The sequence below is a fragment of the Leptidea sinapis genome, chromosome 27 (genome assembly GCF_905404315.1).
Source record: "Leptidea sinapis chromosome 27, ilLepSina1.1, whole genome shotgun sequence".
Lineage (NCBI taxonomy): Eukaryota > Metazoa > Arthropoda > Insecta > Lepidoptera > Pieridae > Leptidea > Leptidea sinapis.
In genome coordinates, this window is record NC_066291.1 from 9,586,266 (window position 1) to 9,612,960 (window position 26,695).

Sequence of the window (26,695 nt, forward strand, 5' to 3'; positions counted from 1 at the left end):
GGTGGAATTCGGCGGCAGGAATCAGGTTGAACAGCTCTTCGGAACACTCCCCGTGATAAATGCGGTAGAAGACACACAATGAAGCGACGTCTCTACGCAACGCCAAGTGATCCAGCCGTTCACAGAGCACTGGGTCCCCGACAATTCGAGCTGCTCTGCGTTGCACGCGGTCAAATGGATCGAGCTGAAACTGGGGTGCGCCAGACCAGAGATGACAGCAATACTCCATGTGTGGCCGGACCTGCGCTTTGTAGAGCGCTAGAATATGGGCCGGCTTGAAGTATTTCCGTGCTCTATTGATGACGCACAGCTTCTTCGAAGCCAATTTGGCCTTGCCCTCCAGATGGCCACGGAATTGGCAATCGCTCGAGATTTCGAGCAAAAACCGTCGACAACGACTTGTATGGGGCGCACTCAGTGAGGAAGCTAGAGGTCCACTTGCATAAGCTCTCGGGAAGCCCAAATAATGGAAGTTTTGAGAGGAGCGCTTTGTGCCATACACGATCAAAGGCCTTCGCTATATCCAGGCTAACGACCAGGCCTTCCCCCTTGCTTTCAATAGCCGCCGCCCATCTATGTGTTAGGTATACCAGAAGATCACCTGCCGACCGACCATGATTTTGGAGAGCAGGGCGATTATAGCAATAGGCCTGTAGTTTGCCGGATCCGAACTGTTTCCTTTTTTTTGGATCGGGTGGACAAGGGCTGACTTCCATGAGTCAGGGACTACGCCTTTGGAATAAGAGTGCCGGAATAAACGCGTTAGCACCGGCGTCAACTCAGGGGCACACGTTCTAAGCACAATTGGAGAAATGCAATCCGGCCCGCTCGATTTCCTGACGTCCAACGAAAACAGAGCTCTCCTAACAGTTTTCTGTCTGAACTGTACTTCAGGCATAGAGCTCTGACACCGCGGGATGGTCAGCGGTGTTTTTCCGTTGTCGTCAAGAGTCGAGTTGGAGGCGAAAAGAGCGCACAGGAGATCGGCTTTCTCTTTTGCCGTATGGGCCAGGGTGTCATTCCTCATGTGCAACGGCGGCATAGACGGCTGGTTGAAGTTACCGAGAGCAGCTTTCGACAGCGATCAGAGCTTGCGTGTTGCGGTCGGGTAACTGGAAAGCTGCTCGCCGATTTTGACGACGGGCTTTGACTTCGCACGGGTGATTTGCCGCTTAAAAAATCTGGATGCACGGTTATATTTCCTCTTAAGAACTTTGCAGTTCGGATCCTTTGTGCCCAGCGCCGCAACCCAAGTTCGATACGCCTGTTTTTTGCAGTCAGATGCTGTTTTAACTGACGCATCTAACCAGGGCTGTGATCTGCCACCGATCGGTACTACAGAGCTTGGTCTAAAAATATCCATGCCCTGCAGTATCACATCGGCTACTGTAACGGCGCAGGCACTAGGATCATCTGAAGGGAAACAAACCGTGCCCCAAGTGTAGTATGCAAAAAAGGAACGCAAGCTATCCCAATCTGCTGACTTGTAGTGCCAAACGCGGCGGGTCGCTGGTGGTCTGCGACGTTGGCGTCGGATGGTCACTACACTCCTGGCCAGGCAATGGTCGGACGTTCCGAGAGGGGCGTCGACAAAGACCTGGTAACCATCGGGATTTGTAGTCAGCAGAAGATCTAGTAAGGACGGCATGTGGCTATCCACATCCGGGAGCCACGACTCAACCAATTGGGACAGACCATACACCAATGCAAAATTATGCACAGATCGCCCTGCGTAGTCTGTGGTACGTGATCCAAGCCATTCGGCATTGTGCCCGTTGAAAACACCCGAGTGGCCTCCGGTCCTCGACACTAACCTATGCGAAACATAGCAGCACTACGCCGCTACTTCACGCCGGTATTCTGTGCGAGTGTGGTAAGTAACCCGGACGAGTCTCGCCCGATTGTGCTGACGTCAAAAGACGGTAGCGTGACGCTCCCACTTTCAATAATCCCGTAGTCGCCTCTTACGACACCCTAGGGCCTAGGACTACCCTATTCTTATTAAGCCCCGGGGAAGCACAGGGCAAACTAACTTATCTAAATCAAGAATTTTTTGCCCATACACCTAACGGAAGTTATCTGGTAATCGAGTATAGTAATGAAAAATTATCTTCTTTTATTGTGTTTTGGTTTGTTCTGATGGTCTTGTTTCCAATGCTCTAAATAAATAAAATAAACAACAATTAATATTGTCATTTGTCACTTGTTTCAACTGACAGCGCCAAGTGCTAAAAACATTTTGAAAGTTTTGGTTATTTGATTTTACTTTTCAATTTTATTTTTCGGGCTTCAGCATGCGGAATATTACTGAAATTGTGTTATATCTAATTTTATAAATAATTTTACTTACTTTAAATTTACAATAGGTTACTGAAAATAGTTAAAGAATAGTTTTTGTATGTAGAAATAGGTACTTTCCAAAAGAAATATTATTTTAATTAAAATCCGGTTTAAATACACACAGAAACATGGTATTTTATTTTACGAGTAATGTTGTTACGCCTCCAGTTACGTTATTTATGGGTGCCGATAAACATGAAAGTAAGTATTTAAACATTCGATCCTTGGTAAAAGTAAGAATTTAAATTTATAACGGGCTTCAAATTCCAGATGAAGATCTCATTAAATGGGGCTGGCCTGAGGATGTATGGTTTCATGTTGATAAAGTCTCATCAGCACATGTGTATCTAAGACTCAAACCTGTAAGTTGATCAGACACCATCCTTTTGTTTCAAGTTTCAACCCTCTTGATATTGTGGTGATTTTGAGTTATTTAATAAATGCAGATGTAAAAAAATTCTTACGACATTTAAATTTGATGTTTTATAATTATTATATATTTATTTTGTAAGCTTTTTTTAATTATAATTTAAGAAATGTATAAAATTAATTGTTTATAAATATGGTCTCTTTAAGAATTATAAAAATATTTATATATTATGTTTATAGGGACAAACTATTGATGATATTCCTAATTCTGTGTTAGATGACGCATGTCAATTGGTAAAGGCAAACTCTATTATGGGAAACAAAATGAATGACATTGATATAGTTTATACAATGTGGTCAAATTTGAAGAAAAGCCCAAGTATGGAGGTATGAATATTCTTTACAACTGTTTGATTTTATTTACTATAAGAATAGTCATGACTCATGACATTAATATTCTTGCAGGTTGGACAGGTTGCTTTCCATAAAGATAAAGATGTGAGAAAAGTTCATGTAGCTAAAAGATGCAATGACATTGTAAATAGATTAAATAAAACTAAAACAGAGTCATTTCCCGATTTAAGAGTAGAAAGGGAGACTAGAGATAGACTGGAGAGAGAAGATAAGAAGAAACTGTTAAGAGAAAAAAAGGAAAAGGAGAAAGAAGAAGAAAAGAAGAAAAAAGAGGAAGCAGAACTAAGAAGTTACTCAACATTAATGAAAAAAGAAAACATGACAACTAATTATGATGGAAATGATTCAGACGAATTTATGTAAATAATAATATATTGTGCCAAAATCTTATACTGTAATTACATACCTACCTGTTATTAACATTGAAAATCTAGGTTAATAATTTGATGTGTCTTAAGTTGAGACATCTTTATCCAACTATGTGGAATGCACCTGCAGCACTAAATATGTATGGGTAAAAATAAATACATATTTATAATTTCAAATAATTTTTATTCCAACTGATGATAGGGAATTAATAACCCATGTGGGATAGTCTTTGTTAGGATAAAGTTCATCAACAAATGTTTTCACAAATTCTGGAAAAGTCCCTTTTTCAATATTAGCTCTCATTGTACGCATAAGGCGCATCTGAAACAAAAGAATTAGCTAGAGATATATATATAACAGTTATGATTAAATCAATTGTTACTGTGCAGTTAATAAGAACTACGTGATAGAGCCAACATAACATCACAAAATATAAAAATGGTTATGCAAGACAACATTATAGTACTAGTTCAGACTGCACACTTTGAGTAGGCTCTTGATATGGCGAATGGCTTGCTTTTAATAATACATACATACATAAAATCACGCCTCTTTCCCGTAGGGGTAGGCAGAGACCACTTGCTATAATCCTTACATACTTGTTTCGCTTTGTACACTTTCATTATTCCTTTCATACATGCTCTCTGGTTTAGGGTACTCTTGACCTGGCTTTTCAAGACATCCCCGATTTGATCTTGAAACGTCCGCCTAGGTCTACCCCTTTCAACATTTTCATTCACACTGGCCTTATACACTTTCTTCATCAATCGTTCTTCATTCATTCTCTTGAAATGTCCAAACCATCTCAGCATATAGCTGCTTTTAATAATACCTTTATTATACAGCAAACCTAGAACAGTTATAAAGTTGGAAATGCTTCCGTAGTATGAGAACTAGACACAGATGCAGAAAACAATGATATAATTAGCTATAAATAATTGTAAATGCTACAACATTTTTATTTGTACCAAAATTTAAGACCGAGCCAACTGTCCGAGTGACAAAGAATCCCAGAAGTGAGGGATATCACTTAATAATAACAAACTGTGTATCAATGCTACTTTGATGAATAGCTTTTTAATAGTTCTTCAAAATTAAATACTATTATTAATACAACTTCATTTATTTACAAGTTGCATGAATATACTATAGACTTTATATTAAATGTTAATATCATATTCAGATTCAACTGTTATAATTTGATTAATCAATTCAATTATTTCTTTGATTAGTACTTACCTAATGAAGAACAATTTCAACAATGCCAGAGGACCAAATATTAGTTTTGCATGCTATAATTCCTTTGAAATAGATGTCATATTCACATTCATCTGTGATGTACTATTCTAAGGTAGTTCTATATTTTCTTTATGACCAAAATCTCATGGCACAGAAAGTAATCACTCAATTGAATCGTCAATCTAATATATATAGCTTAATGGTTCTGAGGTCCCCCAATTAGTGGTTTTGACAAATATGTATGAGAAAACTATCACATTGCTCCTACCATGATAAACGTACTATAATAATATAATATGTATATTTTCACAAAATAACTGAAAATATAGTGCACCACACCAACTTCAATATGAAGTGAAAACAGCTTTTTTTTATGGAAAAGGAGGACAAACGAGCGTACGGGTTACCTGGTGTTAAGTCATCATCACCATATTCTCTTTCAACACCAGAGGAATCACAGGAGCGATGCTGGCCTTTTAGGTAAGTGTACGCGCTTCTTTTGAAGGTACCCATGTCGTATCTCGGAAACACCGTACAAGGAAGCTCATTCCACAGAATGTAAAAACCGCACTGTGTAGGACCATCACACATCCAGATGGTGGGGATATCTTAATTTGTGGCGTGTCGTGCGAAGGTGGAATACCGCGGCAGGAATCAGGTAAAAGAGATCTTCGGAACACTCCCCGTGATAAATGCGGTAGAAGACACATAATGAAGCGACGTCTCTAAGCCAAGTGATCCAGCCGTTCACAGAGCACTTGGTCCCCGATTTGAGCTGCTCTGCGTTGCTCGCGGTCAAATTGATCGAGCTGATACTGGGGACCTGCGCTTTGTAGAGCGCTAGAATGTGGGCCCACATGAAGTATCGCCATGCTGTATTTGTGACGCCCAGTTTCTTCGGAGCCAATTTAGCTTTCCCCTCCAGATGACCGCGGAATTGGCTCGTGAATCCGAGACCCAGTATTCAGATACTAAGCGAGGCTGTAAGGGCGAAGAGCGGTGATACGACAAAGGGGTTTTTTAGTGTTAAACGCGCAAACTTGAGTCTTCTGGGGGTTAAATTGGATAAGGTTCAATTTACCCCATTCCGCGTCCTGCATGGCCCGTGTATACGGCATCACCAGTGCTTTCGTCTGCATAGCAATGTATGTTGGAGGTGTCCAATATATTATTGACATACAGAAGAAACAGCGTAGACAGCACACAGCCTTGGGGCATTCCAGCGTTCACGGGCTTCGCGTTCGCGCAATAACCGTCAACACCGACCTGTAGGCTGCGCCCAATGAGGAACCTGGAGGTCCACTTGCATAAGCTCTCGGGAAGCCCAAATGATGGAAGTTTTGAGAGAAGCGCCTCGTGCTTTACACGATCGCTTTATCCAGGCTATCTGCCACGCCTTCCCCCTTGCTGTTGATAGCCGCCGCCCATCTATGTGTTAGGTATACCAGAAGATCGCCTGCCGACCGACCATGGCGAAAGCCGTACTATCGGTCGTTGATCAACTGGTGACTTTCTAGATACACCTAGGGTTGGCGGTTAAGTATGCTCTCCATTATTTTGGAGAGCAGTGAGGTAATAGTCATACACATAGACATTCTTTATTCGATTAACTATGGTGTGTATATTGTATTATGCCGAATAGGATCCTTCATCAGAATTTTTTGCAGTTATAAACTGCAACACTGGTTTTCAGAAGGCCCTGAACCATCAAGCTCAGCCTGAATAAAAATTATTATTAGATATAGGCCTGTAGTTTGCCGGATCGGAACTATCTCCTTATTTTTGGATCGGTTGGACAAGGACTGACTTCCATGAATCAGGGACTACGCTTTTTGAATATGAGTGCCGGAAAACGCGTTAGCACCGGCTTCAACTCAGCGGCTCACGTTCTAAGCACGATTGGAGAAATGCCATCCAGCCCGCTCGACTTCCTGACGTCCAACGAAAACAGAGCTCGCCGAACAGTTTTCTGTCTGAACTGTACTTCAGGCATAGGGCTCTAATACCGAGAGATATCGGCGGTGTTTTTCCGTTGTCGTCAAGAGTCGAGTTGGAGACAAAAAGAGCGCACAGAAGATCGGCTTTCTCTTTTGCCGTATGGGCCACGGTGTCATTCCTCATGTGCAACGGCGGTAGGGACGGCTGCTGGACCAAGAGCAGCTTTCGACAGCGACCAGAACTTGCGTGTTCCAGTCGGGTAACTGGAAAGCTGCTCGCCGATTTTGACAACTAACTTCGATTTCGCACGGGCGATTTAGAAAATCTGGAGGCACGGTCACATTTCCTCTTTAGAACTTTGCAGTTCAGATCCTTTGAGCCCAGTACCGCAACCCAAGTTCGATTAGCATGTTTTTTTGCAGTCAGATGCTGCTTTAACTGACGCATCGAACCAGAGCTGTGATCTGCCACCGATCGGTAAGCCAAAGCTTGGTATAAAAATATCCATCTCCTGTAGTATCACATCGACTAAGCCGTTTCGCAGGCCAAAATTATGCACAGATCACCCAAGAGAACGATTTCAGAGGAGGAGTTCACATCGTCAATTGCCGCTTGAACGCAGCCCATGAGATTATCCGTTTCTGCGTTACCACTATGGGACATGTAGATACACGAATAGATGCGGAATGAGCTCCGGTCTTCGACACTAACCTTAACGAAACATGGCGGCACTAGGCCGCTACTTCATGCCGGTATTCTGTGCCGAGAGTGGTGATTAACCCGGACGAGTCTGGCCCGATTGTGCTGACGTCATAAGACGGCAGCGTGACTTTCCCACTTCTTGGTTTGACCCACCACACACATTGTTGTTGTTGTATCGGCTTAAGGTTAACCTATTAGTAACTCGTTGATTTTTATAGATGAAGAAAATTAATTATTTTACCTGAAATGCTATATTGTGAACAGAAATCAAATGACATGCAACTGTCTCCACTGATACTATGCAATGCAGATAAGCTCTGGTATAGTTCCTACAAGTTGAACATGTACAATTCTCATCAATTGGGTTGAGATCTGTTGCATATTGGTTTTGCTTTAAGTTTAATTGCCCCTTGTTGATAAGAGCACAGCCAAATCTCTGAAAAGTTAGAAAGCTTTAAATAAGTAAACAGGTAAAATTAGTTAAAGCCCTAAGGGGAGTATGCTTAAGCGGTGTGTCGTTGATGTATGGAGACACGGGGGCGTGCGACAGGCAGGAGTGCTATCCGGCTTAGGTCAATGCAGTGGATTCTTAGCATGCAAAAAACCAACGCACGTAAAATGAACGTAGTTATTGCGGAGGGGAAGTCGAAGCACATAGGCCGTATTGGCGAAAGACTGGTCATTCGCGACGGCTGTCCAAGGAAATTTCTGCCGGCCTGCCATTTCGCCACTGCATAGGTACGATGAGTTGGCTAATGTCGCGAAAGAGAAAGATGATTTACTGGGTTCCCTTTTCGCGTCCAACTCGAGTCTGAAGGTGCAAGGTGCACCACCACCACACATTCCGCGGTGCGACTCATACATGCCGAAGGTAAAATTCTGGCATGCCGCAGTGCTTACGACGATTTTCATTGGACATGCATAAATTGAGTGAGCCCGATGGCATTCCCCCATTAGTGCTGCGAACATGTACTTGGGTCTTTACCCGTATTTTCAAGATCTACTCATCAGGCGGAGTCCTAAAATTATGGACGGCGGATTTAGTGCACCTGATGCTTATGAAAGTTGCACGCTCGGATCCGTCAAACTAACGCCCCATTGCTATTATCTGGATATTCTCCAAGGTACGGAATCTATTATCAACGGGCAGCCCTTGGGATAGCTAGAGGAGAATCAGCGACTGCCAGTGCAGTTTCCGTGAATGTCGTTCTATGACTCCAGATACTACAAGTGGCAAATAGCCAATCAAAATCAAAGAGCGTCGTCAAAATTAGCAAGCAGCTTACAAGTTACCGTTACGTTACACTTCAGCTAGACGTTCCCGCCGCGCTGTTTATGGCCCATACAAAAAATAAAAGGCTCATCTTCTGGGCACTATATTTGCCTACAACTCAACAACGCAAATACAACACAAAAAACGGACTTTATGTAAAAATACAGCTACAATCGTTTAATAGTAGGTATAATATGATACAAGTGAGCTAAGTTGCTTATTATACACGAGGCTGTGGGTTGCAGTCCGAGACGTAGTCGAGGGTGTAAATCAGCCTAGTGTCTAGTGAGCAAGTTGTTCACGAGTTTAATATTCACTTTTTCAACACACTTGCGAGGAAAAAACAAAAATGTATAAACAAAACAAATAAAAAAGAAAATTATGGGAAATGGCGCGCAAGTTTTTTTTTGCACGCGCCAATTGTTAGGTGATTTATAATATAACTAATATATAGCCATACAGCCTACTTCTAAATTATAACTTTAATGATAAAATGCATATATTTTATAACAAATTTTTGTGAATTATATATAATTTGATACTAATAAATGTTATTAAAAGGCATAAAATGAATTTATTTTCTCAAAATTGATTCCTTTAGAATTGTTTTTGATTCTCATTTCTAATATACTAGATCCAAAAATGTAAACGTATTTTCAGCGGCATAAAACCTCTGTTGTTACAAAAAAACAGAATTACCCATTTCAATTGAAAATATACTCTGTCTACTCTCATATAATTTGCAGTTGGGTACTAACTTAACTTTTTTAGGGATAATTCTATCATGCACTAGTGTGTTGAATTTCGGTTTATGGCCCTAAGAATGATGCAATAAGGCTCACTTTACGAGCAAGTGTGATGAAAGGAATAAGTATTTTAAACAATATAGTATACACACATATTAAATTATTTTATTTAAATAAATTCATAAAACTACTAAAATGGCTGGCAAGCCTCCTGTGATTCCTCTGGTATAGCAAGAGAAAGTGATCAGGTCATCAGGTGATAGACATACTTGACTTGATACTTACAGCTGTTCTTGTGGGGAAAACACAGTCGAACATATCAACACCAAGAGCTACACAAACAACAAGGTCAATAGCTACACCCACCCCCATTAGATATCGAGGTTTGTTTTTAGAAAGTAGGTCTGTACTCAGACTCACTATAGGCCAAAAGTCGTCTTTTGCTTCACCACCACTGTAAATTAAAAAAATATTTAAATAGATATATACGAAGAAGCTGGGCGTCATAAATAGAGCACGGCAATACTTCAAGCCGGCCCACATTCTAGCGCTCTACAAAGCGCAGGTCCGGCTACATATGGAGTATTGTTATCATCTCTGGTCTGGCGCACCCCAGTAACAGCTCGATCCATTTGGCCGCGTGCAATGCAAACGAGCTTGAATTGTCAGGGACCCAGTGCTCTGTGAACGGCTGGATCACTTGGCGTTGCGTAGAGACGTCACTTTATTGTTTGTACCTGATTCCTGGCACCGAATTCCACCTTCGCGCGACTCGCCACAAATTAGGATATCATCCCCATCATCTGGATGTCCGTCCTCCACAGTGCGGTTTTCAAGGAACTTTGTTCCACATACAAAGCTGTGGAATGAGCTTCCTTGTGCGGTGTTTACGGGACGATACGACATGGGTATCTCATAAAAAGCGCGTACACCTTCCTTAAAGGCCGGCAATGCTCCTGTGTTTCCTCTGGAGTTGAAAGAGACTGTGGGCGGCGGTGATCACTTAACAACAGGTGACCCGTACGCTCGTTTGTCCTCCTTTTCCATAAAAAAATATATGATTGTTTTGTATGCATACATGTGGCAGAATTGGAACACCAATGTATATGGCAGCACCGGTAAATGCGGTTGAAGCGACGCGGGTAACAGTACAATGATCCATATATAATCTATACTAATCTATATGAATGAAATGATAGAGGTTTTCATTTGTGCGTGCATCATGGAAACTACTAGAACTAGATAGATTTCAATTGTCTTATAAGTTTTATTCTATAAAGTATAGCAACTTGTCCCTTCATCATCATTATCAATGCTTCCGCCGGTGGACATCCACTGTTGGACAAAGTCCTCCCCCAAAGATAGCAATGACAATTGTTCCTGCGTTGGCCTCATCCAACTTATTTTGGCCATCTTGACCACTTCATCGGTCCATCTTGTGGGAGGCTTACCAACATTACGTCTTCCGGTACGTGGTCCGCATTCGAAGACTTTACTGCCCCAACGGCCATCTGTCCGTCAAGCTATGTGCCCTGCCCACTGCCACTTCAGTTTCACAACCATCTGAGCTATGTTGGTGACTTTGGTTCTCCTACGGATCTCCTCATTTCTGATTCGATTTCGCAGGTTCTAAACGTCCTAGCATAGACCTCTCTATTGCCCGAGCAACCATGAGCTTCCTAATAAGGCCCATAGTAGCAACCATGTCTGTGTTCCGTATGTCATCACTGGCAACACACACTGGTTTAAAACCTTCATCTTCAGACACTGTCGTATTTGGGATGAGAAGATTTTGACCTGCCCAACTGGATTATTTGTCCTAGGTAGACCTACTCATCAATTTCGAAGGTACATTTCCACACTGTTACGGGAGTAGATGCGACATGGACATTAGACATGATCTTCATCTTGTCCATGTTCATTTTGAGACCTACTCCTTACAAAGCTGTATTGAGACCATCAAGCATATGGCTTAAGTCTTCCATGGTGTCAGCCATGATTACGATAATATCTGCAAATTGAAGCTGAGTGATCTATTTGCTGTTGATATTGATGCCCAGCCTGTTCCAGTCCAGAAGCTTAAAGACATTTTAAGACCACAAAATTGACATGCAAATAGTAACGACTACAGCACAATGTCAGCCGCTTGGCCGTATGAGGTATGAAATACAATATAGTAATATAATTTATAAAATATAGTTATATAATTGCCATGTAGCATCAACAATGCTAGAAATGCTTTAAACTTTTATGTGAAATAGCATACAGGGCTTGTACATAAAACCATGTGTGTTAGGATTTAGTAACAAATTTCTGAGTTATATGCAAAATAAAGTAATGTACTTAATTACCTTAAGCCACCAATTGCAAAACCATTAACATCTTTTGTCATGTGTTCATTTGCACTTTGGATTCTCAATTCTTTATTTAGCAAACCTTGAACAATAGGAAAAATATTTTGATCTGATGGTCTCTTGTGTGCTCTTAGACATCGATCCAGCCATCTACTGGTTCTCTCAGCTGCCAGTTTAATGCGATCATTGTCTTGGAATGTAGTTCTCACAACATCATCCAGTTGCATTATAATATCAGCACCTATAAATTAATTAAAACAAAGATTTGGTGTCACCAGGAAAAGTATTTTTTTTACGTTTATGCAATTATAAAATATACTAATAAGTAATAATCTTTGTCCATTTAGATTTTAGTGCCTTGTTAGTGTTTATGATAGAGGATATGAACAAAAAAATGAGCTAAGACAGATATGAGGCTGTCATGATATTACATAAAATAAGTATTATTTATGAAATAAAAGCTGATCCTAATGTCTCAGTTATTTGAATATACATAATACATTTTAAACCCTCCGATATTGACTGGTGATGGATGGCAGTAAGTGGTAGGTATATTGTTTAACCACCACCTAGGGGTGTTTCTGTGCGCGCCTATATTTTGCTTGATAATATATTAATGGAAAAGAATACCTTTCTCATTAAACAAATATTTATTTGAATGTATAATCTGGAATCATAAACAGGTGTTTGGCGCTCATGGTTATTTTGCAACTGAATTTATATATATATGTGTGTGAAGGAAAAACCTATTGAATTGGTGATAAATTTAACTATTATTTATTGTAATATAATTTTGTGTTGCTATGGATAGTTTTTTACATATTTTACATACTATCAGTAATAGAACCAGCAATGTCTACCTATCTCGGCTATCACTAGCATGATTATTCTAGCTATTTTACTTAAAATTACTAATAAATTCAGGTATAGTTTATTTCAGAGATTCTACTTATTTTATTCTATTTACATAAACAAATTGGTGTCACAGCCTACCTGCTTATAGCTTTGCTGCCACATTGAATTACAATAAATTTTTATTTGTAATTTCTTACAAATTTGAATTCATAAAATTGGAGCTATTAACCTACTTGGTAGCTCTACAGCTGTTGAATGTTTGGATGGACTTTTTGCTATAACCCCTTATTTCTATTAGGAATTTTTTACCATGTTTTGAATTCTATTATAATCAATGATATATTCATTGATTATTTTCAATTTATTGATATTAACAATTTTTGCAGCCTTAGCTAATAAAATTTATTATTTTTCTATATATTATATCATTGCCTGAAATTTGCAAAATCACCCAAAATATGAATGTTATGTGAACCCATGTTAGGGCCCTTAAATAGTCTGGATGGTTTAGCAATACCAAACAAGGAATCATGTTTTTTTGTATCTATTTTCTTGTATTTTGATAAATTGAGTGTATTTTATTAAAACATTTTAGAATAAAACAATGTTTAATAAATGAATACAAGTATTTCTAATAATTTGTAAAGTAAATTTTACAAAAATACAAGAATTTCAGTAGAACTATAAAAATGTTAGATTTTGTCAAAATTACTATACAGTAAGCATTAAAACAGTATCATGTGCCGTTTTTAATCTAGCAGGGAATCCTAAAACCCTATGTGTCACTTCCAACCGTCATGGTATGATACACACAAGATATTGGCTATGTCATTGTAGACCGCTGATGGGTTAACAAAAAATTAATTAAATTAACAAAAACTATTTTATTTTCTTCATTCCAATAAAAAATGCTACAGTTATAAAATTTACTAATTACCAATACAATTCTGAATTTCAATTGACTTCTCAGGGGTAAGCATAATTTCTGAACCATCATATGGCGACTTAAATTTTACTCCTTCCTCTGTTATCTCTGCTAATTTAAGCAAAGAAACCATTTGAAAGCCTCCTGAATCGGTAAGTAGAGCTCTATGCCAGCCCATGAATTTATGTAGACCACCTGCCTTTTTTAATGTCTTTATTCCTGGCCGATTTCCTAAGTGATAAGTATTTCCAAGAATTATTTCACAGTCTAATTCTTCAAGCTGCTCTGGCAATAATCCCTTCATAGTGCCCTTATAACAAATAAACAAAAGAAAGATTTTATTAATCCCTATATTACAATTATTAATAGACATATTTTAACATCATACCTGAGTTCCAACTGGCATAAAAACAGGTGTTTTAACTTCATAATGTGGAAGTTTCATTAAACCAGCTCTGGCTTTAGATGTTTCACATTCAGAACACAAAGTAAACGATAGGGCTGCAAGATTTGGGCCCATTATGTTGGATTAAATTAATAAAATATGTTAGTACAGTTGCTGGAATGATACACTCTACAGTATTATCTATAATATTGCCTACTGTTAATCCATTTTATGTACTATGAACTAATATCCTATTATGTTATTCATTTATGATTAGATTGAATGCAATTTAATTTATTTGCAGTACTTTGGTTGCACATTGCATTAAACACACAGAACACTTTTACTCTAACGAGATTGCACACATAAAACCAAAGTCCAAAGAGAATATAATCACTACATTTTACTTTTACTCTAAGTTACCACACCACAGATCAGAAGATAGCGCGGCAGGTTATGAATTTATCGTATTCATCCAAAGTAAAGAGGAAAAAAAACCTATCGTAACACGCGATATGCTGAGCCTGAGCAGTTGTTTCCAACGTTTTGTGAAGGGACTTAAATATTTAAAAAAAATCAACAAATTTAAAATCGGTGTAATCTTTGATAAAGCCAACTTAGCTAATGTATTTTTAGATAACTCTTCATTCTTAAAAGAACAAGACATTATCGCATCAATCCCAGCTTCATCCACTGAATTGACTGGAGTAATAACCTCTGTACCAATTGATGTCTAACAAAAATATTTTTAAAGCGCTAGCATTAAGCACAAAAAAAAATTATTAGTGTCAGACGCATAATGAAGCGTGAGAGATTTAACAATACATTTTCATTGCAGCCTACTCAGACAGGTGCAATCACATTTGCAAGCTCCACTTCTCTTCCAGACTATGTCTATCTGAAGATGTGGAGATTGCCAGTATTGCCATATGTACCTCCTGTGAAGCAGTGTTACCGATGTTTAAGGTATCGACATCTTGCCAAATTTTGTAAAAATGCTGAAAGGTGTTCAGTTTCTGGTGATGGACATTCTTTCAAAACTTGCACCATCAGTGTAGAAAAAGCAGTATGTGTTCACTGCAAAGGGGACCATATTGCTATTTCGGGCAAATGCCCTGTAAAACATCAAAAAATCACAGAAAATAAAAACAAATTTATTTCAAGACCTTACCCATCTTTATTTAATGAAAGTAATTTCCCCAGCTTAAATAAAAATCCACTAGATCGTTAATCAGAATAATATCATTAAATAAAACAGAAAATATGGCAATTAACAGTCAAAATATTACAGATATTTTACATGCAACATTAAAAAACAATAACACCTAACATATCAGACTCAAAGTATTTTTTTTATTGACTAAGAATTTACTGAAAAACATTTTTTTTCACTTCAAATTCAATTTCAACACCCTAAATATTATGCAGTGGAATGCTCAAAGCATTATGCATAATAAAAATGTTTTCAAGAAATTTCTTAGTGATAAACAAATTCACATAGCTTTAATTTCAGAGACCTGGTTAAAACCTTCTATGAAACTTAGTATAAAAGGCTATGCCATTGTGAGAAATGACTGTTGTTATGATCATAATGGTGTGGCTGTTATAGTTCATAATAGTATTCATTTTCAAAATGTAATTACTTCATATGATGATTCAATACAAAATATTGTTATACAAATACAAATTAACCACAAATTAATATCAATAGTAAGCTTCTATAGTCCTCCATGTTCCACTTCTAGTTTTATAAAATCAAAGTTGAATAATTTAATAAAGTCCATTCCTGGTCCAATGATAATAGCTGGTGATTTTAATGCACATAATACTCTTTGGGGTTGTGGAAGCACAGACACTCGTGATAGAGATATCTTAGATGTCATGGAGGAGAATGACTTGGCACTTTTGAATGATGGAAGTCCCACTACAGTTGGCTCAAACAGTTGGCGGCCGAATGGTCTTGATTTGACAATGGTATCCTCTTCATTACTTTTATCTTGTGAATGGAAGGTCTGTGATTCCCCTTTAGGTGGATATCATGTACCCATATATCATATCCCACTGTAACAGAATATACATTTGATTATATTAGTCATTTAACAAAGTCAACTCAAATCATCCCTAATCATTTCAATCCAAAATCTTTGTACATAGGCCAATCTACCAAAGATTGGCCTATGTACAAAGAAAATATTAACCAGTTAGTTAGAAAATTTGTAGTGGATCCAAATGATCCATTAAATTCATATAATCAATTTTGTGTTACTTTACTTTCTACTGTTAAAAATTCATTGCCTAAATCAAGAATTTACAATAATAATCTAAATAGTAAAAATATTCCACATGGTAAAAGTAAGAAAATATTCTTGCCTTTACCTTGGTGGAATGCAAAATGTTCAAAAGCTGTTGATGACTGCAAACATGCCTATGTTATATTCAAAACATACCCTACTTTACAAAATTACATTTCATTCAAAAAGGCCCAAGCTTTGAAAAAAGTTGTATTAAAGAATGAGTGTCGACTGGCTTGGGAACACTTTTGTAAATCTTTGTCGTTTGGTTCCTATGAGTAGAGTGTGGGAAAAAATGTGAAAGTTTAATAAAACTTATAATACAAGAAAACAATTCATTAATGATGATTGGGTTACAAATTTTCTTCAAAAATACACACCTGATACAGTAGAGAACACTTCTATCTCAAATAGTAGCCTTAAGTTATTGCCCTCCAATTCATATCTGACTGATAGCTTTACAATAGTTGAATTACAGGCAGCTTTGAAATCAAGAAAGAATACTGCTTGTGGACTTGATGGCATATCATATTAAATGTTACAGTTGTTAGATACATCAAACTTACAATGTTTTTTGGTAATTATTAATTTACTCTGGAAATTTAACACCATACCTCGCGAATGGAAAGTTGATTGTTTGGTACCAATACTTAAACTGGACAAAAACCGTAATGAGGCAGATTCTTATCGCACAATTACTTTATCATCTTGTGTTGGAAAAATTTTTGAACAATTATTAAGACAAAGGATTAAATTTTATGTTGAACATAATAGCATATTACCAAGCAATCAGTTTGGATTTCGCCGTGGTCGCTCTGCCAGAGAGAGTCTTAGCCATTTATATTTGGATATTGATGATGCTTTTCAGAACAACAAAGTCTTAGTAGCTGTTTTCCTTGACATAATTGGTGCCTTCAACAATGTAAATTTGCATATTCTTTCATCAATTTTAAGTTCACTCCAATTTCCTGGAAAAATAATAGAATGGATTTTTAATTTTCTAAATGGCAGAGAAATTTTTGTTAAATATAATAATAAATTCATTGGTTCAAGATATTCACATAAAGGTCAAGGTGGAATTTTAAGTCCCCTTCTCTTTGTTTTATACATATATAGACTGAATCTTGAACTTGGCTCTGAAGTTACTAATCTTCAATTTGCTGATGATTTTGTGGTTTACTTTTCAAGTACTAATATACAAAGCACTGTCAGTGTACTTAACAATGCCCTTAAAAACTTAAATTCATATTTTAACTTTCTTAATTTGGATATCAGTCCTGCTAAAAGCAAAGTTATTGCATTTCATGCATTTCTAACCAAGCCCATCAACATTTATTATAATAATCATTTAATTCCAAAAGTGGTTTTATCAACCACAAAATTTTTAGGAGTAATTTTTCAATCTAATTTTAACTGGGATAAATATATTGATTATCTAACAAATAGGGCTTTAAAAGCCTATAATATACTCAAATCTTTAGCAGGTATATATTGGGGATCTGATCCAAAAATACTATTAACACTTTACAAAAGTTTAGTACGGAGCCATTTTGAATATGGATATTTGTGTTATGCTCATAAATCATTACTAGTGGAAAAACTAAATAAAGTCCAAAATAGATGTTTACGGGTTATCATGGGTGCCATGATTTCAACACCCATCATTTCTATGCAGGTTGAAGCAAATATACCACCACTTAGTCTGAGGTTTAAATATCTCAAGTACAAGTTTGTTCTAAATTTGTTATCCTATACCAGACACCCTTTGCTCTTAAAATTATTTCATGCCTTTCATTTAAATCATCGTTCTTTTCTGGTCCAAGATATTGATAAAATTCTTAATTACAAAGCTAACTATGATATTTATAATAGTGTACTCTTACCTTGTCATAATGGTTCTTATTTAAGTAAGTCTTGCCTTATAGAGATAGTCATACACCACAAATTAAAATATAAAGAGGATGTCTTCAATGGTTTATCAGACTTTGTGGGATATCAACAAATCTACATTGATGGTGAAAAAAACAGTGAGGCAGTGGCAACTGCTTTCTATGATGTGACTGCAGAGAGAGGCTTAGGGTACAAGTTACCTGAAAAATTCAGTATTTTCTCAGCAGAGTCTTCGGCAATATTAGAAGCTCTGAATTATATCCAAAAGCAAGTCTCTAATAAATGGGTTATAGTCACTGATAGCATGAGTTTTTTACAAGCTTTACCTTCACATATTGGTGTTATAGGTAACGAAAAAGCTGATTTCTTTGCCAAATCCATCACAAACAACTCTTCATCTATAACCTTTTTCTAATAAACAGATTTCGCCTCCACAATCTGATCTTCTAATCTGTATTAAGAAGGAAATTACAGATAACTTTAAACAACATTGGTATCAAACTATTGAAACAAAGGTTAAATGGTATGCTGAAATTAATAATTCAATTGGTATTCCTTGGTTTTGCAGAGGTAACCAACACCATAATAGAAAATTTTATACGGTTTTGTGTCGCTTACGTCTGGGCCATTGTCTATTTAATGTTCATCTTCATCGGATAAACCTTATCCCATCTCCAAATTGCAACTTCTGTAATTCCAACGAACCCCAAAGTCTTCACCACATTTTCTTCGAATGCAGTAGTTTTATACTTGATAGGATTGTACTAATTGATCATCTACTTAGCATTTATAAATCATCAGATAATATCCCGCGCTCTCTTCCGCAACTTTTATCAAATAGAGATTGCTTCCTGGCAATCTACGAATTTATTCTTTCCACTGTGAAAGATTTGTAAAAGTAACATATGTATTGAATTGTCCGAGGCTTCTGCCTCTAGACTGAGTATAATATTTACTAGTTATGGACATGGTTCAGTCTATTCACTATTGATACTTGATATTGTAATTTAATTTGTATATATTTTAGCACTTCTACTTAGGTAAATTTTAATAATTATATATTAAATGTGATCTAGATCACATTTATCGGATTCACATTCACACATGTCAGTAGATACAATGCCTAATCTATTAAGATGAACAGGAGTGCAAACATGACCCAAACGCATTCTTATGATAGAAGAACATACTAACTTATTGCATTTGGCACGGAAAAACCATGGTTTAAATGAAATAAGTGGCTGAAGGTTAAAATATTTCCTGCCTTTTGATTGACCAGTTTCAGTCCAAAGTCTATTCCAACAATCCTGAAGGTGAACTATAGGAAGAGCACCTAGATCCTGGCAAAAAACTTTATAAGGGAAAATGTCGCCATCGACCACGGCTTCATTAGCTAGTTGGTCTGCTTTTATATTACCAGGAATGTCGCTATGGCTGGGGATCCATACAAACAACACAGAAAGACAAAAGTGATTGCATTTATTTAATAGATTTCTTATTTCTATGACAACAGAAGAAATGTTTTTTGATTTAAATGGGAACCTATTGAGAGACTGTAAGGCACTTTTTGAATCAGAGAAAATTATTGTTTTTGGAAGTTTAAATAGAATAATATATTCAATAGCCTTAAAAATACCATAACATTCCCCAGTAAACACCGATGTTTCCGGAGGAAGTTTAATTTTCTGTGATATTTTAAATTGAGCGTGATAGACACCTACACCAACGGGATCCGAGGAGGAATGTTTAGACGCGTCTGTGTAAATATGATGGTAATCAACCCAAACAGTATTTTTAAGAAGATTAAACGAAAAATTTGTACTAATATCGTGCTTATTTAAATCTGAGTTAAAATTAATTTCTGGAAGCAACATTAATGCTTCAAAGCTAGTACTGAAAAGAGGATAATTAATGGATCGATGAATAGGAGCTTTTATGTTGATAAATTTCTTAAAACTATTGATTAGACAAGGTGGTTTTTTATTTGACCAATATGCAGATGAATCTATATAATGAGAAAGTTTCTGAAGTTTGTTATAAAGAGAGTGGTTAAGAAACTGAAAAGATCGGAACATAAATTTGTCTGCTAAATATTGACGACGTAGATGTAGTGGAGGATCACCACATTCTACTTGAAGAGCATTGATAGGACTTGACCGCATAGCACCAGTAACTACTCGTAAAGCTTTGGACTGTATGAGATCTAGTTTTTTAAATGCCTTAACACTACCAGGCTCCAGCAAGAATGTACCATAATCTAATATACTTCTTATAAGAGCATTATATAACAATTTCATGCAAAAAGGGTGCGCACCCCACCAAACACCTGACAGACATCTTAAAATATTAAGAGTACGCTCACATTTAGCATTTAGGTAACCACAATGTGGGATACCAGTTAGTTTCGAATCTAAGACAATTCCCAAAAACTTAACATTATCTTTAACTGGAATCTGATAACCCTCATAAAATATAGAAATAGGAGGAGGAGTTCTTGATCTCGTGAATAAAACTATTGTACTTTTTTCAGGTGATAGATCAAGGCCGTTTAAGTCCAACCAAGTTTTTAAATTTATCAGCGGTTGTGTTATAGAAGAACTAGCTTTTTCAATAGAAATATCACGACAGTAAATTAATAGATCATCAGCATACTGAAGAACATTTACACTATTAAGTGATGATTTTAAATCGTGTGTATAAATATTATACAATATTGGGCTAAGTACTGATCCCTGGGGGAGGCCCTTTGAAACAAGTCGAGTAATTGACTTCCTGTCATCTAGTTTCAGGATTATGTATCTTTCGGAAAGCATGTTTATGATAAAATTTGTTAATAGCAGATGTATATTAAGTTGTAAAAGCTTACTCTTTAAAATACTTATTACGACATTATCATAGGCACAATTTATATCTAAGAACGCAGCTATTACTGATTTATTATTTGAAAATGATAATTGAATTTCAGAAATGAATATACTTAAGCTATCAATAGTGCTTTTCCCACGTCTGAAGCCGAATTGGGATTCACATAATAGACCGTTATGCTCAAGAAACCATTCTAAACGATTTTTTATAAGATGTTCTGTAATTTTCATCAAAACAGAAGAAAGTGCGATTGGGCGATAGGCAGAATTGTCTGAAGAACACCTATTAGGTTTCAGTAAGGGAATTATTTCTTGACGTTTCCACGTGGAGGGGATGTTACCAGATGTCACTATGGAATTTATAAGAGATAAATAATAAAATAAAGCATCATCATCTAAATGAGAGATAAAGGAATACGGAATACCATCCAGCCCAGGAGCAGAATCCTTAACATGAGACAATACACCTTTTAGTTCAGTGAGAGAAAATATACTGTTTAAACGAAAACAGTTATCATTATTTATATTTATTACAGGGTAAACAATTATTAAGTCTTCAGGAACGAAAGGTGGAGCCAATTTATCTAAAAAGCTATTAACTAAATGAAAAGGGATTGATTTTGGAGATGAATCTTTGTATGCAGATCTAAACCTTCTTATATTTTGCCATACAAGAGATGGTTTGACATCAGGTGATATTGAATAGCAGAAATTTTTCCAGCCATCAAATTTCTTTTTCTTTAGAAATTTTGAAGTTTCTGACATACTCTTTGTAAGAATTTCAAAATTCTCATCAGTGGAACATTGACAGTATGTAATTTCAGCATATTTTCTTCTCTTTACTGCCTCAGTACATTCGTTATCCCACCAAGGAGGAGAAGGAATAAAACCCAAAGAGCTATTTTTACTTGGAAATATCTCATTGGCAACCTCAATAAAGATTTTTGCTAAAGAATCTGCACACTGAGATTCTGTACCTGGATTAATTTTTGGAAGTGTAATAATTTTGTTTTTATTAGATCTTTATATAAATCCCAATCAACATCATTAAGCTTATATTTTAAACGAGGAGAATAAGTTTTATGTAATACTTTATTGTTATTATTGCAGGTTGGAAATGATAATAATAGTGGGAAGTGATCACTACCAAAAGTAGATCGTAATGGATCCCAGGACAAAGAAGAAGCAAGATTAGGTGTAGTGACTGTTAAATCTGGAGCACTTGGGCCCTCGTCAGGATGAGAACGTCGTGTAGGACGACCATCATTTAATATACACAAATTCACTGAATCAAATATATCTATTAATGTGTTACCATAACTATTAGAAGATAAGTAACCCCAGGATTCATGGCGACAGTTAAAATCACCAAGGATCATAAAAGGCTTCGGAAGAATGGAAATAATATCTTTAATTTCATTTAAGATTGCAGAAGAAGGATGAGGTATATAAATAGATACATAACAGATATTTTCAACTAAAGCAGCAATAATAGAAAAATCATTACTGTGAGAAGGAATAGAGAAGAGAGAAAAGGAAAGAGGGTGTTTCACAAGCATGGCTACTTCGCCATGCCCATCCACACGATCTTCTCTGAGACATGAATAACCACGAATCTTAAATAAAGATCCTGGTTTCAACCATGTCTCTTGAAGAGCACAGATATAAGGTTTATATTTATTTAATAAATAAATAAGATCACTTTTTTTAGGAGTGATGCTTTGACAATTCCATTGAAGAACTTTGTCCATTATTTGGTTTATAAATTTGAGTAATTGCAGAAACTAATAAGGCAGCGTTGGACGGTGAAAATTCATTTGATTGACTAAGAGATTTTATAAGAGAAATAATTAAATCAATTACTGAGGATTCCAAAGGATTTTCATTTTCTTTGTTAATTAATGCACATCCATTAGAGGGTTGGGGAATATTAAAATCCCTTAAAATTTCTTGGTGAGCAGATTTGTCATATCCTTTGCTAAGTGTAGGTGGAGGCTTTGGTTTAACAAAAACAGTTTTTTTATATGAAGTATTGTTTATAGCTTTAGGTGTTGAATGTTGATGCTGGGTTGGAAAAGTATTAGGAGTGATGTTAGGTGATGAGAGTAATGTATCTGCATATGAAATTCGAGAGACAGATGGATGTATCTTTGAAGCTTCTGAATAGGAAATACAGTTTTTAGCCATTGATTCCTTTATAGCTCTTTGTCTTTCATATTCTTAACATTTTTTATCAGTTGCAATATGGGAACCTTTACATAAACAACAAGATATAAAATCATCTTGAACAGAGCAGTTATCACCACTATGTCCTTGACCACATCTAAAACATCTTGGTTTAGATCTGCATTGAGATTTCACATGACCAAACCGACAACAATTGTAGCATTGAATAGTAGGATATATATACAAGTCTACAGTAAGAGAAGTGTAGCACATATATACTCGTTTAGGCAAAAACTGTCCATCAAAAGTAAATACCACAGACTCAGTACATTTAAGATGGTTTTGTCCATCAATCATCATCTTTCGTTTTATTCTCCTAATTTTTATGATTGGGCCACAGCCAATAGGAACAGAAACATTATCTTTTATTTCCTCTTCAGACCACTCAGCTGGTACTCCTCTGACTATTCCTATTCTACTCACAGAAAATGATGGAATAAAAGCCTTATATTTTTCATTTTCTAAATTTTTGTTTTCAACAAAGTCATTTGCATCTTGGTACTTAGAAAAAGAAATAGATAACCTATTCCGGCCTATCCTTTTTAAACTTCCATTCACAATATTTTTAATAGAATTTCTTTTGAGAAAACGACCAAATGTAACTGGATGTAAAGTAACATTATCATCGGGAGATGAATACTGTTTCTGAATGTGTACAACAAAAGGAGCAGCATCTAATGAGTTATATAACAGCCTTGCAACAGGGGGCTGTGGCTGTTGTGGAGTGTCTGTGTTATTTTTTTGTATGGTCTCTACTACTATAGAAGAATTATTGCAGGAATCGACTTTGGAAAGAATTTGTTTGTCACTAATGTCTACACATTTGCAATCACTTTCCTTAATATCCTTTTTATCACCACGGTGTTTTCATCGTCTTTTATTACAGTGTCTGCATATTCTGGGTCGAGCTGACACTCTTTTACGGCCACTAGATGTCTGAGACACAGAACCATCTGTATCCATCGTGCTACCTTCGTCATTATTAGATATAGTCACTACATGACCTATATCAGGGGCTGTCCCCCCAGGATCATCCGGGGGGTCCATCATATCATATAAAAGTGAAGAAGAAGAAGAAGAAGACTTACCAATAGGATGAAATTTACACAAATTAACACTTTAATAAAAACTAACTACTAAAATATATACAAACTACAACTTATCTGATCAAAATATCTAAATATTTACATGAAATTTAAAAATAAAATGAAAAATTATTAAAATTACGTGCGACCGATCTTAAGTTTCCCGCCCTTTCAAATGCTTGTTTTTTGTTATATTCATATCTCGTATACCTATTTTATATCGACATTCGACATGACATTGACTTGAAACATGACAGTGAAAGTCAGAAACAGAAGAGAAACTCGCTGAGTTATGTATTAACACTGAAATGACAGGAATGGTCATTTTTAGATTTAAGTTTTCTATTTTATTGTTTTATTGCACCTTTGTACTTAGCAGTAAGTATTTGTTTTCAAAAGGTTGTAAATAAAGGGATTGAGAAAAATTCCCAAATAACAGATGTTTAGTTAAGATATTTTAGAAAGCGTGGGAACGTAAGTATAGTTTTGTCTCGTGGCAAAAATGTACATTATAAGTACTGAGAGTGTAAGAACGTAGTATGACTGATGCGGGGGTGAGAACCCAGGTATTATTTGAGACCCTGGACGGGAAAATATAACTAGAGACTTGGCTTCGGCCTGATAAACAGATATACTTCTGAATTTCAAAACAAGAGACTTGGCTACAGCCTTTAAAAAAATATGATCGGACTTGACATAATATTGCAAAGAAACTGATATACTTCTGAATTTCAAAACAAGAGACTTGGCTACGGCCTTTAAAAAAATATAATCGGACTTGACATAATATTGTGGAGAAACTAAAAGAAAAAAAAGCATTAAAAACGACGAAGAAATGGCTGTTTGGGCTTGAACCCTTTGCCTGTCCTAATATTGGACCAAAAAAATCAAAAAAAAATCTTATTGCAAAGTATTCTGTCAACTGTGTATCTTTTATTTTTACTAAGCAAAAAGTATTAATTTTTAAAATTGATATTTTATCTAAGAAACATAAAAGTTTAACAATATTCACTTACTTTAAAAGTGACCCAAAATTCAGTCAGTGAATACCTTCCATTGAAAAATTGTACGTTTTCTATTTTAATTTTTATATCTTGTGTGTGAGGCTATTTGTAAGTGCGCATTTTAATTTATTACTTATTTGAAAAATGTTACGTTTTGTATTAAATTACACTATTATTTAAAAACTTTCCTACCTTAGAAAATATTACATTAACTTCCATGTTATAGTTTAATAAAATTTTGGCGATGGTGCTCAGCCACGTGGTTTTTTTTGCAATTGAGGGGATCCGGGTTCGATCCTGGGGGTTTTATTTACTATTTTCTTTTTTAAATCTTCGTTACGAATTTCGGCCTGAACGTTTTGTTTGTTAAAAATTATGTTATTATTAAGTTTATAAATTATTGCGTAATGTATTACTGTTCCTTTTGTAGGATTGTAAATTATTTATTGTATTATATGTAATATTTTTTTTTATAAATTTTTTTCATTATTGAAAACCATATCATCTAATTCATGTCACTGAAAGTTAGTCCATTTAGTTTATACTTTTAACACTGGTATGGTTGTTGAGTACTTCATGAGAACATGGTTCTAATCTCAAGATTTGTGTTGATTTTTTTTTAAAGTATGAGGTTAGTTGTCAATTTTTATTTTAGGATATTTATATTACTGGTTTTCCTTGCACAAAAGTTATGATTAAAAGTGACTAAAATGTCTAAAAGAAGAAAATTTAATAGTGACATTGGAGTGAAGTCTGATATACATAATGGGCAAGTATTGGTCTTACCACCAGAACTCCTTCAAAAATTAGGTATTTCTTTAGGAAACATAATTCATGAAAGTAAAAATATTGAAGATCAAGACGGATCAACACAAAGTAACTGTGGTATGTATGAATGTTATTTCTTATTATTTTTTATGTTCTTTGAATCCTACCATTAAAATGTCTTGTAATTGTTGAAGTAAGGCATAGAGAAACAATTGTAATAACTAATTACATTGGTAATCTCTTTAAGTCACTTGTGTGACTTTCAATGATCCAATTGTTTAAATTACCTCTAAAGCCCAACCGATGTCTTGGTCACAGTTCTAGTAACTCTCTCCTAAAATTAGGAAAAGTTCTTGAGAGGAAAAGTTTTGTTGTGGGCCTATATACAACAATTTATTCAAAGTTGACCATGATTAAGACATGTGAATGATTAAACTGCATTCCAAATGGTTGCTAATTGGCAAAAGGCAAAGGCTAAAGGCAATTAGTAAGTCTTGGTCATCCCTTGGTGTTAGAACCCTGAAATACAGTTCAGACAGAAACTGTTTGGCATGCTCTGTTTTAGTTGGATGTAAAGAAGTCGAGTGTTCCGTAAAGCATCTCACCCATCATGGGCATAGTCCCAGACTATTTTTGAAAATTTTCAAGCGGGAAGTTA

General features: G+C 36.1%; 3 protein-coding genes and 2 long non-coding RNA genes across 7 annotated transcripts in view; 3 read left to right on the top strand and 2 right to left on the bottom strand.

The window, feature by feature from the left end:
• The first annotated feature begins 2,238 nt into the window (after positions 1–2,238).
• On the top strand, positions 2,239–3,671 carry LOC126972699 (coiled-coil domain-containing protein 25). Its single transcript, XM_050819597.1, has 4 exons — positions 2,239–2,541; positions 2,611–2,702; positions 2,950–3,096; positions 3,175–3,671. The coding sequence occupies exons 1-4, from the start codon at positions 2,469–2,471 to the stop codon at positions 3,484–3,486; spliced, it is 624 nt and encodes a 207-aa protein (XP_050675554.1). The 5' UTR covers positions 2,239–2,468; the 3' UTR covers positions 3,487–3,671.
• Positions 3,655–14,266, bottom strand: LOC126972679 (queuine tRNA-ribosyltransferase catalytic subunit). Of its 2 annotated transcripts, XM_050819564.1 has the most exons (6): positions 13,913–14,262; positions 13,537–13,834; positions 11,742–11,985; positions 9,676–9,844; positions 7,613–7,807; positions 3,655–3,813 (listed from the first exon to the last, which is right to left on the bottom strand). In XM_050819564.1, exons 1-6 carry the CDS (start codon positions 14,042–14,044, stop codon positions 3,664–3,666), a joined length of 1,188 nt encoding a protein of 395 aa, XP_050675521.1. In that variant the 5' UTR covers positions 14,045–14,262; the 3' UTR covers positions 3,655–3,663. The 2 variants fall into 2 exon arrangements, with proteins under 2 accessions (XP_050675521.1, XP_050675523.1); XM_050819566.1 differs by lacking the exons at positions 7,613–7,807; positions 9,676–9,844 and having other exon boundaries at positions 13,913–14,266.
• A 796-nt stretch (positions 14,267–15,062) lies between these two features.
• LOC126972706 (uncharacterized) lies at positions 15,063–20,118 on the bottom strand. Its single transcript, XR_007731189.1, has 4 exons — positions 18,417–20,118; positions 18,084–18,290; positions 16,983–17,168; positions 15,063–15,970 (listed from the first exon to the last, which is right to left on the bottom strand). It is a non-coding gene; the product is annotated as an uncharacterized LOC126972706 (long non-coding RNA).
• Positions 20,119–21,248: 1,130 nt separating this feature from the next.
• LOC126972705 (uncharacterized) lies at positions 21,249–22,695 on the top strand. 2 transcript variants are annotated; one of them, XR_007731188.1, is made up of 3 exons: positions 21,249–21,646; positions 21,779–21,951; positions 22,065–22,695. It is a non-coding gene; the product is annotated as an uncharacterized LOC126972705 (long non-coding RNA). The 2 variants fall into 2 exon arrangements; XR_007731187.1 differs by lacking the exon at positions 21,249–21,646 and having other exon boundaries at positions 21,653–21,951.
• Positions 22,696–25,197: 2,502 nt separating this feature from the next.
• LOC126972665 (uncharacterized) overlaps positions 25,198–26,695 on the top strand; it is a 73,105-nt gene continuing 71,607 nt past the window's right edge. Inside the window, exons 1-2 of the mRNA XM_050819546.1 lie at positions 25,198–25,377; positions 25,925–26,154. The gene's annotated coding sequence lies outside the window, so the exon portion shown is untranslated. The remainder of the gene's footprint in view (positions 25,378–25,924; positions 26,155–26,695) is intronic.